Source organism: Mugil cephalus, chromosome 17 (assembly GCF_022458985.1).
Source record: "Mugil cephalus isolate CIBA_MC_2020 chromosome 17, CIBA_Mcephalus_1.1, whole genome shotgun sequence".
Lineage (NCBI taxonomy): Eukaryota > Metazoa > Chordata > Actinopteri > Mugiliformes > Mugilidae > Mugil > Mugil cephalus.
In genome coordinates this window covers 22832158-22846500 of record NC_061786.1, presented here as the reverse complement: position 1 = coordinate 22846500, position 14343 = coordinate 22832158, and the positions used below count along the sequence as shown (strand labels likewise).

The 14343-nt window shown below is 39.5% G+C and overlaps 1 protein-coding gene across 1 annotated transcript in view; it reads right to left on the bottom strand.

Annotated features, from left to right (window-relative positions):
* Positions 1-14343, bottom strand: part of syne2b (spectrin repeat containing, nuclear envelope 2b) — a 136334-nt gene that overhangs the window by 112007 nt on the left and 9984 nt on the right. Inside the window, 11 exon segments of the mRNA XM_047611357.1 lie at positions 1762-1926; positions 2036-2173; positions 2884-2997; positions 4435-4524; positions 5153-5253; positions 6060-6259; positions 6988-7190; positions 7732-7824; positions 7914-7991; positions 8698-8793; positions 12262-12323. Coding sequence (XP_047467313.1) covers positions 1762-1926; positions 2036-2173; positions 2884-2997; positions 4435-4524; positions 5153-5253; positions 6060-6259; positions 6988-7190; positions 7732-7824; positions 7914-7991; positions 8698-8793; positions 12262-12323 — 1340 coding nt within the window.

The following is a 14343-nucleotide window of genomic DNA, read 5'->3' as shown; positions in this document are numbered from 1 at the left end:
TGTTACTCTATTAGGGCCGGGTATCGGTACCGAAACAACATAATACCAAGTAGTATCCAAACTGCGCCTGTCAAACGATACCTGCGATCGTTTTTTTTGTGCCCAGACCAAGAAAAAATGACAGTTTTTTATGGTTTTGCTCGCAGCCAATCACTGCAAGCGTTCGTCGATTCAACGCGCCGTGTGATTGCTTCACCACCGCAACAACAATAGTTTGTTGTTGCAGCAGAACATTCAATAGTATGGCTTTACTACAAATAGATGTTTACAATGAGGCAAGATAATTTCGGGGAAAACGTGGAAACACGAGAAACATGATGAAGCACCTCATCAAGCGCGGAACAAACTTCACGTGGAGAATTGCTCTGTGTTTCAGAAGCTGGTTTCTACAACTACAGCGTCATCGTCGTCGTCATTTCAACAGCTCGGCCCTGATAACAGAACTCACCCTTTGTGTGTTAAAACAAAACAGCCCGAACAATACTTTGTTGTACATGTTTGTACAGATATTCAATAAATATTTGAGCACTTTCAAAATGTAATCTTTGAATGGGGAGGAGTGGTGACATTTACGCAACCGACGGCTTTATTTTCACATGATTGATATCAAATTAAGTACTCAATTGGTATCGGTATCGTTTTAAGGGTACTGGTATCGGTACTGCTATCGAATTTTTTTAAACGATACCCAGCCCTATACTCTATGTGTCTTTATAATGTGATGACAAGATTATGGGATTGACTAAGATCCCAGTTTGCAGGCACAATCTAGTATTTTGCACGTGGGTTGGAACTGTGGTTTGCAGCTTTTTTACTAAGACTGACTGACAGAGTAAATAACAGCGGGTGCAAACAGTCGTATGTAAATGATTTTTTTTTTTTTTTGTGAGCTATTGGTGTTCACCGTGAGACTGCAAGAGCAAAATGACATTTGGTGCCGTGACATGGAAGGAGTCAGCTAAAATAAACACATTACGAGTCAGAGCAACACACGTCTGAATATAATTATAAGACACGGTGCAGTGACGGGAGAAATAAAAATAAAAATAAAAGAGGTCCACGCAATGTTGACTCTCAGAAAATGAACTGACGACCAAGTAAAGTTGAGCTTTGTCAGTTAATTCATAAATGTATTGGTGAAGCTAACGTGGCCCTAAGGTCAGTCCGTCACTGACGCAAATTATTTACTGGATACATCTGATCTGTTTGGATATTTACAGATATTTACAGAATAAAAAAGTTTCATAGGGTAAACATTCAAAATGAAGATGCATGAATTCCTCCTCGCAGCAGCAGCCGGGACAAATACGTAATTTAGATACGTGTTAAATACAGACACAGTTTCTATGAGAAAAGATTCTTTCAGGTTTGATAAGTCGCTCTGCATGTGCTAAATTAATATATTTGCATTTTCCCCTTCAAGCTAAATTGCATGTAAACGCTTCGTATCACATACTCATTGAGGCTAACGTGCTAAATGGATGCAGACGCACTATTTTGCCTTTGAAAGACGCTGTTAGTAAATGTTTTTTTTTGCAGGCGCAATGACTTTGCACACATTTCTATACATGTATAAGAGTAGATCTGGCCCAAGTGTTTTAATGTGTTTTATATTGTAATTGCATGTTTTACATGTTTTTAGGAACTATGCTGACTAACCGATATAAATGAACCCTTGTTGCAATTGAGTGCCTCTTTATTTCCTTTCTTTGTTTTCTATGAAAGGAACGTTCACATATGTTAAAGGTCAGATGAGTTTACTTTGAGCTGCTCTTGCTTCTCTCTGGCTTGATGTGCAGCGCGGCCGTGGTCCTGGGGGTCGCCCTCTTCCTCGGCCAGAGCCGCCTCTGTCCTCAGCAGCCAGCGAGCCACCGAGTCCAAGGGGGCAGGAAGACTCATGTCCAGCTCCACTTTATATTCACGCATCTAAACGGAGAGAAAGCACTTTTAACTTGACTCTGAGCGCCAGTAAATACCAGACTATGATTCCTGACGTGTAAATGACTTGTATGGAGCAGGTGATCTGAGCCTGAACCTTCTCGGTGATGGCGTCCCACGCCTCCCTGAGGGCGCGCTGCTCCTCGCTCAGCTTTGGAGTTCGTCTCATCGCCGTCAGCAGAGGCATGATGGGACGTCGCTGCTCGCTGAAGGAAACCAGGAAGGTCTGAAACACCTGAAACACACCAGGATTTACAGCCTCAGAGCAAGAAGTCAAGGCTTAATGTCTTAATGTAAAGACATGATGCAAACAGGTTCAATGACAGAACATGAATGTGTCATTAACAGATAACAGACAATAATAATAGACATAACTCTGCCCGAAAACAAACATGTCTTAATTTCCTTCTGAATGGGATTTTACACTGTTTTTTTTTTTCCAAATTGTCATTAAAAGTGACCTTTATTTTAATTTGATTTTATCACAATAAATTACACATCAACAAAGCAAAAGTAGTAAAACAATGTATTAACACAGTGTGTGAGTTATTTCTAATCCCTGAATAGTTACTTTTGGTTACTTTTCGTCATTGGGTTTGGTCAAATGAGCAAACCAGGATTCATCATTTTCATTCATTCATATCATTGATTAACTCTTCTGTTATTTTATTAAATCAGCAGTTTTTAGAGTCTAAGTACTTTTTAATTAGTACTTTTTTGTTCATTTTCTGTTCTGTCCTGTTTTCTAGCAGTTGTTCATCATTAGGAGACATGTGTTAGTGTGTTTAGTGTTACTATTATTGTTGAATGTTAAGTGTTGGTTGCCATGAATGTAGACGCTGCTTATTGCTGTTAAACTGAATTGTCTTCGAGACAAATAAAGTTGTACTGAATTGAATTCATTTGAAAGTAAGAGCATCTGGATGAATATTATCTGAAACCTACGTGGTATCTCTCTGAGTAGCTCTCTCCCTCGGTGGAGTCCCATCCCTCCAGCAGTTCGTCGTAGGCCTGAACCAACCAGCACGTCACCTCCTGAGCTTTACGATCAGGAGTCACCTAAAATACCAGAGGAAGAAAAGAAAATCTTTATTTTTCTCAATAAAATGTATCGATAACGATAAAACTAAAAATAATAATCTAGTTCCAGAAGAGACAGGATGAAGCTTTTCTTGTTCTGCTTCCTCTATATCAGGTTAATACATATAAAAACAAAACAATATTCACTCGTTATTCTGAGCGTTCTAAACATTAAACATTTAAGATCATTTGTGTTAAACTGTTTTATTTCCTGCTCTACATCGTTTCATATTCTAGCCCCAAAAACTAAAATCTTTTTCAATGTAGTGCAGATAGAGGAGTTTGTGAATTTGAGTTTTCCTCTTAAATCAAATCTTTGAATGTTTTTTGGCAAAAGGTCATTCCAAGCTTTAAATAAAATCTGAGCCGTTTTAAAAAAATCCAAAGCTGAAGTATCTTCTCTGTGCTGACTAAGGAGCAGGACGTGTCTTTAATATTTTCCGTGAGTCATGAGATATTTTGCTGCCAATATTTCTTGGAGCAAGTCTGTGCAGAGCAGAGCACCGAGCCCAAATACACAACACACAACACGCAACACACCACACACACACACAACACACAACACACAACACACAACTCGCTCTGGCTCCGGCTACAAAGGGGATTTCTGTACTGCTCATAAAAACAAACACTGTAGTATCAACAGCTGCATTTATTCTACTTATACTCTCCTGCAGAAGTTTTAGACTTTTCTACATGCACATAGAGTCATGCATGTAAACTAATGACGCATCCTGCATTTTGTGGAGATTCTTTCTATTTCTTCTTCATGCAGAACTCAAACTGCAGCTGCAGAATCCTGTCCCCAGAAACTTGTGCTACACATTCATCAGCCTGAATCTGGTCAGAGACATAAACTAGAGGCTGTTTAGTCATGAGTTCTGATACCAGCTCTGCTGCATCACAGACTCGCTCCAGGAGCCGGAGAAAGAAACAGCCCTTGTTGTGGTTTTGGTTTCCTTTCAGGAGAACAGAGCAAACTGGTTCGACGCTGCGTGATTGGTCCTGCTTTTAAGAATCAATGCAGAGCCGCGCTGGCGTTTCTTCACACGATATAAAACGACAGCAAACAAGATCAAGTCACTCCAGGGCGGCGGCTGATTTACAGCGACAGTAATGGTTTTGAGACATGATGATGGAGCCACAAAATATCACATGGATTAGTTCGTCAGAGCAGGGATTTCTTTCTTAACCAAGTAAATATTAGTATTATTCTTTTTTATGTAGCAATAAAAGTGAAAAAGTTAGCACTGAAACGGTATGTAATCTGGAGTAGCTAACAGGAAGGAAGGAAGGAAGGAAGGAAGGAAGGAAGGAAGGAAGGAAGGAAGGAAGGAAGGAAGAAAGGAAGGAAGGAAGGCAGGTGGGGTGAAAGGTGAGGAATAAACCAGACGAAGGGGGGGAGGGTCCGTCTACCTGGCGAAGAGGTGAAGCAGAAATAGCAGGAGTGTAGTGAACAGGAAGGTTGATGGGAGAAGGACTTTTAGGAGGAGTCAGGTATTGTGTCTAGAAGGAGAAGGAGGAGATAAAAAGATAGAAACATGAAATATTCTCCAGGTTAATAAAGATAACTGAGCGTTTAGTCCATGAAAGGTCTGGACTGGTTGGAATGAGCTGAAATAGTAAATAAGTTGTAATTCATTTCACTCTCAGTGATTAATCTCAGAGATGAAATATTTTGCAGCGTGTTTCAATCAGAGAACATTTCTGCCGAAACTACTAACACACGATGAAATAAATAGTTCACAGCTACACAATAAATAACTTTTGTAGTGGAGAACACGCTGCCCCCTGGTGGAGGGAGGATCCCTGCTTTAACATGTGTCTTCATGTAAACAGGAAAAGTTATTTTAAGGATTTACACATAAAAAAACATCTGCACAGATATTTCAGATATTACGTGAAATAAAGAAAATGCTTCTTTTAAACACATGTATTTAACCTTGAATGCATAAATGAAAACTTAACTTAAATGAAACAATGTTTTGTTGTTATAAGACAAACTTTTTTTTTAGAATTCATCCATTTCCAAGGAAGGAATCTGCTTTATAATTAAATATATACAGTTCTGAGCAAACGTTTTTGTGGAGAAATGAATCTCAACCAGGTGGAGGACATGTTGGACTGTACTGACCTGCATGTCTTCGTCCGTCCCCGGCAGGTCTCTGGAGTACTGCAGGAACTGGGCCACGTAGGTCATGATGGACTTTTCATCCGGGTCTCGAACGTCCACATCTGCATGAACATCATCAGAGTCGTCCATGATGAGCCTCACACAGCAGCAGCACTGTCACAGCTCTACGTAAACTAACGGGGTGCATCTGAAGAAGCTTTTAAAGTGTAGTCTGAGGAACGGAGGTGCAGCTCGTCTACTACCCAACTAACAGGATGAGAGGAAGGAGGCCTTTTTTATATATATATACGAGGCTGAAACAAACAAGCAGCCAGCGAGTCAGCAGACTGAATCAGACCGTCACCCACTCACCCTCAGGCTCGTTGGCTGCGTTTATTTCTAACGCACTAACTACACCACGACTAAATGAGCATGTCACACAGGAAAAAAGGTTGAAACAGAGTCGGGAGCAGAGCAGAAAGGCACGAGGGAATAAATCAGAACCTCTGTGGGAGAGACCGGGGTCATTAATCATAATAAAAAGTTAAATAAAACAGTTAAATCAAGGTCGACACGGGAGAATCAGCGAATCCCGAACGTCTGACAAAGACTCGTTTTCTCAGATCTGAACCTTTGTGACGTGTTGCAGACGAGGAAGGAACATGTGTGAATTATGGCTCAGTTCCATTAGGTAACAGGGAACAAGCTCACATTTAATACAGGAACTCCCCTGAATGGAATCCAGTCATTTAATCATTAATTAACCTTCCTGTCATGTGAAGTCAAGTCAAGGAAAACATCAGGAAGGAAATGCTGGGGAACAGCTGTTACCACAAACATTAAAGTAGAAGGAGCTCAGATATAAACAGGTGGATTAGACACTGAAGTCTGATATTTACTGTAAATGCAGAAAGAGCCAGATACTGACCGTCGGGATCCAGCAGCCTGGGGATCCTCAGCTCCTTCTCTGCCACGCGAAACGCTTCCTGCAGGTTCTGCTTGTTGCTCCTGCTTCTGGCCTTGGACAGATCCACCAGGTCTGGTCTCAGAGCGTAGAGGATGGCCAGGAACACCACCCCGCTCCTCCAGCTGCCCTTAAAGTCTTTCACATTTATAGAACAGCCGGCTCTGAAGGAATCACAACACAGGTTTATTATTATCATCATTATTATTATTATTATTATTATTATCATTATTATTATTATTATAAATGCACAACCATCTGATTCCTGGGCAACTACTGCTAATGTCATTTCATTCTTTATTTTGTCATTTTTGTGCATCACATTAGAACGAAATACTGGTTTGTAAAGAGTAAAACACTTAAAACAGAACAGTGCAATAACTAGTAATGAATAAAAATGAATTAATAATATCATCACTATTATTATCACTCCTATGCTTTTCATTTTCATGTGGGGCTCCTTAACACAATTACTCAAAGGAGAAATAAAACATAACAAATTAAATCAAATAAAATAAAATAAATACAATACAGTAAAATAAAATTAAAATAACTTAAAGTAAATAATTACAAACTAAATTTAAAAACAAAATAAAAATATAAATAAAACATTTATATAAAAAATAAAAATAGAAATAAAACAAGAATAAAAAAGAAATAAAAATCAAAAATATATAAAATATAAAATAAAATAAAAATCAAAAATATTAAATAAAAAATAGATATACGGTATATAAAAATAAAAATAAACCTGAACTGTGTTTTTATATTGTTTTCATTTGCTCTTACGCAAAATCACACAGGATGTGACTGTAAACTCTAACTTTAAAGGACAATAAAGTCATTGTGATTGTGTCTCTGGACGTCACTGATTGGCTGATCGAGAGCTCACTTGTGGCACTGCTCGCGGACCCAGAGCAGCAGAGCCTTCTTGGCAGAAACTCTGAAGCGGGTGTGAAGCGGCGACGCCCGGCGAGGAACGGGGCTGCTGCTGGCCGAGCGGCTCGAGAGGCTGGAGCGCGTGTCCAGACTGGCCAGAGACTCCATGGACGACTGACGGGAGTCGAACGTCAGGCAACTGGCCAGCTCCTCGATCTGAGACACAAACACAAAAGACTTTAGATGGACGGACAGAAGGAAAGAAAGAACTTGTGGCTGGACTTGAAAAGTCCCTGTGCAGTTGTGTGACAAACTAAAACTGCATCACACACATTTTCCAGTACTTTATTGTATGAAGCACTTTGAAAGCAAATAAAATCTGATTAATTGATTGATTTCTATATTTGTGATTATTTCATATTACTTTGTAGAAATGTGTTTTCAGACTTTTTTATTGTTATTATTTCTATCTTCGAATCATTTTATATCAGGTTTTATGCAGTTTTTATGTTATACAGATGTTTGTGTCTTTTTAATTTCTAGTATTGTGCATCTTTCCTGTCTTTTTGTGTGACTCTCTGGGTGACTGCTCCTACGTGTGTGTGCACAAATAAAAAATAAAATTTCTTGATTCTTGAATCCTCAAATCAGCCAAAGTATTTTGGCCAAGGTTCCTTTTATAAAAGCAGTAAAATAGATACAGAGATCGAAGCAGAAACATTGAAAAGTAAAGACATGAAACCAGGAGAGATCTCACGTGATACTGGAGGATGATGGTCCAGATGAGGCCCAGGATGATGGAGGGTTTCCCATCGAGGATGTCAGGAATGTTTATGTTGACGAGCTTGATCTGGAGAAAACAGGAACACATTTAATAAATGTCTGAAGGTCAGTGAATCTGGTCCTGAAATAAAAACGTGTGTTTAATGTTTCATTCACCGATTTCTTCTTCAGGAAGGAAAGAGCTTTCTCTATGTTGCTCCTGTGCTGAAACATTCCTCTGCCTCTCTCCCGGCTCTGGAAAACACAACCAGTCAGTAACCAGCCAGTAACCAGCCAATAAACCAGTCAGTAACCAGCCAATAAACCAGCCAGTAACCAGCCAGTGACCAGTCAGTAACCAGTCAGTAACCAGCCAGTAACCAGCCAGTGACCAGTCAGTAACCAGTCAGTAACCAGCCAGTAACCAGCCAATAACCAGTCAGTGACCAGCCAGTAACCAGTCAGTAACCAGCCAATGAACCAGTCAGTAACCAGTCAGTAACCAGCCAATAAACCAGCCAGTAACCAGCCAGTAACCAGCCAGTGACCAGTCAGTGACCAGCCAGTAACCAGTCAGTAACCAGCCAATGAACCAGTCAGTAATCAGTCAGTGACCAGCCAATAAACCAGCCAGTAACCAGCCAGTAAACAGTCAGTGACCAGCCAGTAACCAGCCAATAAACCAGTCAGTGACCAGTCAGTAACCAGTCAGTGACCAGCCAGTAAACCAGTCAGTAACCAGTCAGTGACCAACCAGTAACCAGTCAGTAACCAGTCAATAAACCAGTAAGTAACCAGCCAATAAACCAGTAAGTAACCAGCCAATAAACCAGTCAGTGACCAGCCAATAAACCAGTCAGTACCAGCCAGTAACCAGTCAGTAACCAGTCAGTGACCAGTCAGTAACCAGTCAGTAACCAGTCAGATGAATCCTGACTCCTGCTGGACGTCTGGGACTCACCATGCGTTGGCCGCTCATCACCTCCAGCAGGTCCAAAAGTCTGGAACCATCACGGAAATCATTGAAGAGGTCGAGGATGGCGCACGGCGGCCTCCTCTGTCACAACACACACACATTTCATTTGGTAAAAAGGTTCATGGGGTCATAAATTCAGGGGAAATGTATCAACACAAACTGGTCTAGTTTAAGTCACATTTTCTATGACAGTAATCAATAGATACAGACTTGCCACTTTATTAGGTACACGAGTGAATGCATTCTAATCTAAATCCTCCTTCATTATCGTCAGAAACTAAATACTGTTTCGTCAGAGGAAGCGATAACTGCAATAATCAATAATTAATGAATATTAATTAATCATTTTCATTTTAATCAAAGGAGAATTAAAATTAAATCTAATATAAATAAATACAATACTGTAAAATTAAATTAAACTAATTAATTACTAACTAAATAAACAAATATAAAACAAAAATAAAGATAAAATATATAAATGGAAAATAAAAAATATAAAAATAAAATAGAAATAAAAATGAAAAAGTATTAAAAAATAAAATAGAAATAAAATATTTAAATTCAAAGTAAAAGTAAAAGCTAAAAGATATATAAAATAAAATTATAAAAAAAATAAAATATATAGAGTACTTTATTAGGTGCACTAGTGAATGCGTTCTCATCTTAATCCTCCTTCATGACCGTATTAATTAACCTGAATGATGTCGTTTGTGGTGCTGTTCAACTGGATTGGAAAGGGTCGCCAAAATAATAGGAACACACAGACTGTATCTAAATATGAACAACTCGTCTCCACTTCCTCTCATTAGTCCAAATTGACGCTATTTTCCCAGATATGGGCGGCGCCATGTTGTGAGTTTGAAGCTAGAGTCTGATCAGTAGCCTGAGGGCGGAGCCACGTTATTGATGCCCCGCCCACACCTCCTCCAGACTCGCTGATTTCTTTTGGTTTAATTAATATTACGCTCTGCTCTGCCTCCACCAGCTACATGGAAATGTTGGATTGTATTGTTGGACGTCATGATGTCACATCCTGTTTCTATAGCGTCAAATAACAAAACAAAACAAAACTGATCCAAACAAAGAACATTCATCAACATTATATTAACTACACAGAATGACACAAACTATTGCTAAAAAAAATGTATTTGACGTTTATCTTAGTGTCTCAGTTTGGCCCAAGTCCCACCCACTAACAAAGAGTGGGTGGAGCTTATGACCTATATTGCAGCCAGACACCAGGGGGCGCTCTACACTTTGAAACACTTGGAAATTGTAAATTCCAACTCTAGTGTGTTACTGTAGAGCATAACAAGGTTTTTTACTTCACGTTTTTTATTTATCTTCAGGGAGAAATCAAGATTAAAGAGTTTACCACATATGGTTCTTTATCTTTAAGTGGTAAACAAATGTAAACATGTTGTGTTTCACCGCACACAACAGATGCCTCAGCAGGTGTCTTATATAAGCTGCGTTTTCAATCGACAAAATAGCACATGGACAATATTTGCACACGACAATGAACTTCACTGAGAGGAACAATGACCTGAAGTTACCACATATGGTTCCTTGTTCCATAAAGGGTTAAGAATGCACTCGTTAATGTACCTAATGATCTGGCAGAGTGTAAGTAACCAAACCGATGAATAAAAACTAAATCATGTGAATAAATGTAATAGAAAATGTTCCATAACATAGTGTGACTGCTGTAAAATGGTTTTGGGCCAGAAATGTGTGAAGCTTTTGTGATGGCTGCTGTTTATTTCACGTCCTGACTCGGCCTCGTGACGTCCAATCAAAACCAATTAGTTAAAGCGTGTACGTGGACGCAGATAAGAACAGGACTGTTTGTTAGTTTCTGGGGCGATGACGCGCACAAGAGATTTTACCGTTTCCATATGACGGGACACGAGTTTATGATATAACCTTAACAGAGAATATTATTACTGACACCACAAGATACATGAGACACACCTGAACCAGGTCTGTCACCACATGACCCACATCAGTAAAGGAAGAGCTGCTCTGGTTTAATAGATACTAGATACTAGACCTGCTATATATTACTGTTATTAGACTAAAGGAACGGGCAAGGAAGGGAGGGAGGAAGGAAGGAAGGAAGGAAGGAAGGAAGGAAGGAAGGAAGGAAGGAAGGAAAGGAGAGAAAAGGAGAAAGGAGGAAGGAAAGAAGGAAGGAAGGAAGAAAGGAAGGAAGGATAGAGAAACAGAAGGAAGGAAGGAAGGAAGGAAGGATAGAGAAACAAAAGGAAGGAAGGAGGAAAGGAAGGAAGGAAGGATAGAGAAACAAAGAGAAAGGAAGGAAGGAAGGAAGGAAAGAAGGAAGGAAGGATAGAGAAACAAAAGGAATGAAGGAAGGAAGAAAGGAAGGAAAGAAGGATAGAGAAACAAAGAGAAAGAAGGAAGGAAGGATGGAGAAACAAAAGGAAGGAAGGAAGGAAGGATAGAGAAACAAAAGGAAGGAAGGATAGAGAAACAAAGAGAAGGAAGGAAGGAAGGAAGGAAGGATAGAGAAACAAAGAGAAGGAAGGAAGGAAGGAAGGAAGGAAGGAAGGAAGGAAGGAAGGAAGGAAGGATAGAGAAACAAAGAGAAGGAAGGAAGGAAGGAAGGATAGAGAAACAAAAGGAAGGAAGGATAGAGAAACAAAGAGAAGGAAGGAAGGAAGGAAGGAAGGAAGCATAGAGAAACAAAAGGAAGGAAGGAAGGAAGGAAGGAAGGAGGAGCTCAGAGCAGATACTGGAACCAGGGGAACCAGGGGAACCGTGGAACCAGGGAACCAGGGGAACCGTGGAACCAGGGAACCAGGGGATTAAACGTGTGCAGTTGTGTCCGTCTGTCGCTGTCCGTCTGTATGAACGAGCTCGGAGCTATTTTTATGTCCCACTGTCACATTCACAGTCGACCTCCAACATGAGGCGGAAACGGAGCCGACGCAGAGAAAGTTTAACAGGACTGAGCCTGAAAACCCAGAGACTCAGTGAATCCAGACCACGATACAAACACTCAGATCTGTCCACAAGCAGCAACACTTTATTCCTCATTTCACTCATTTAGAGGCCGGAAACCGTTTTACCTTTTATATTGTATAAGTAACCAGTAATATGTGTGTGTGTTGGTCATAATAAGACTCATTTTATGTTATATCATATTTTATTCTTCTACACTGTTATCGGAGTGTTTTTGTTTTGTCATGTACATGTGCTTATACGTTAAAAAAATATATATTTCTGTGATTGGTAGTATTGTATTGTATTTATCCTAAAAAAAATTTGACAGCTCTGATGGAGTTTTTTAAATGTATCACATATCTTAAAATAACATGCTGTCCTATAATAAACACATAAACATTAAAAGTAGATTCTAATCTGCTCTTCTTCAGGGTTTTTCCCTGTTAAGCTGCTTTCAGGAAGTAATGTACATACACTCAACACACCCACGTGTCCACATATTGAAGATCTTTTAATAAACCACGTCAGTCAATAACAAAATAAATAAAACGCCTTCTCTTCTCTCAGGCCTCTGACTCTCACCTTCGCCAGCTGAGCGTTGACCCAGTTGGTGAACGTCCTCTTCTGGATCTGTTCCTGTTCCACTGTTGAGGAAGAAGAAGAAACACACATGAAATTATATTCTCACATATTTAAACTGCATTAAAAGGAAGCGCTGCGACGATAAATAATAAAAACAGACACGGCAGCAAATACATTCAATCAATTTTGAAATGTTTTGCCATTTTGCTTCATTAACACGTCTTCTATCAAACTCATATAATCCAAAGCAGGTAAAATGCACATTTAGTTGTTCATTTCTCTGCACTTTGTCTGTGTGGAGCCTCTAGTTTCCTCCTAAATTCTCTAAAGTCGTCTTTCTGCTGTGAGTCTCGTCTCTATGAAGCTCTGTCAGCTCCAAACATGGTCACATCCAGAAAATCGAATACGCTGTTTTAGTGTTTATCCTCCACAACACTGTATGAAAACATCCATCTCCAGAGGCCCAAACTATTAAACTATGAAGCTCTCATAGCCTGACTATCAATATCTACTCACACAATACAAAAGGATTATATAAACAGGAGATACACACAATCTACAAGTGGAACTTTATGCAATTACAACTAAAATTGGCTGAAAACTTCCACCACATGAGAGCGTTAGTCATTGTGACAAGTAGCAGCGTAACAGCTCCGTGTGTGTGTGCACTTATTGTGAAACAGTGTGTACAGGTATGATAACGGTAACGCAGATTATTACTGCAGGTAACACCCAAGGTTTGGCCAATGGGTTTGGAGCGATCGCACACACGCACACACACAACTATTTAATCTGTGTGTTGCCTGAACAAGCAGAACACGTCAGTGAATACGTGAAAACCACAGAAAATGATTTGACAGCGTTAAACACGTCGTTCACTGAACAAATCCAAGAATATCACTTAGTGAGGAAGAACTTTTTTTAGGGTTTTAAAATAAATGTAAGAAAACAAAAACACATGCAACATGTTTGTGATGTGAAGAAAGATGCAGAATATTTAAAAAGTCTTCATCAAAATGTGCAAAGTTGGTTCAAAAAAATATAAATGTTCAGTATGTAACTGCATGAATGTTTATATGGACGGATTTAATGGACAAACAATAATCAGTATATACGTATATTCAGTATTTTTCATTAAACTGACTTTGTTGATTAACCTCAAAGAAAAAGCCAACGTCCATGAATCATTAAAACTAAAGCCAGGTTTAGTTAAGGTTAATAAGATGCTTTGACACTAAAGACTCAGAGAATCCGTTAGATATATTTAAGCCATTGATGCATCTTCTTCAGTCTTGCAGTGTAATAAAGCCCCTTAAGTTCCCGTTATTCTGCTGAGGATCATGTTGATCTTTCTTCTCTGGTTTGGCTTTGAACACGATAAGATTTGGCTGAACTAAGCCAGCGAGTCGTCCTCCTCCATGCTCATATAAAGGATCAATCATACGACGTATTATGAGAGAATAGATTCATTAATTAATCATTAAACCAACAAAAAGATACGAGCAAATTAAATATTTGAGGGGTTTTATAACCAGTCCCAAAACGCTGTAGTTTTATAAAATGAATGAGAGGCAGAGGTCTAACTGCTTTAACACCAGCTCGTCGTATTTCATCCTTAGCTAACATGCTAACCGCGCTGCTAGCTAACAGTCCTGGTCCTGTTAGCATAGCAGATTATCTGAGCCTTAAAGTCGTCTTATTAGTCACTTATTAATCTCCTCATTTAACCTGTTGGCAGCAAAATCAGGAACAAATGACAGAAAAAGTTCTGATTCTAGAGAAACTCCTCCCCAGTAATTACAGCCCGAGAAACAAACCTAAAGTAAATGGAGCGGTTGCTGGTATTTACTCTGATTTCAGTCACACAATGATTCCACGCCTCCTTGCAAAGAAGACTTTTATGCACTTGTCTCATAAATGTTGCCGCAGCGCTCAGGGCTACGCTGCTCTCAGCGTTTCACATCCAGTCAAGGTGCAGCTTCTGGGCAGGAGCCAAGCTGTGGTTCTGGTGTTGTCGTGTTTGTGCTACACTATTAAACATGCACCCATTAATCTAGATAAAGATAACACGGGGGGCTGAGA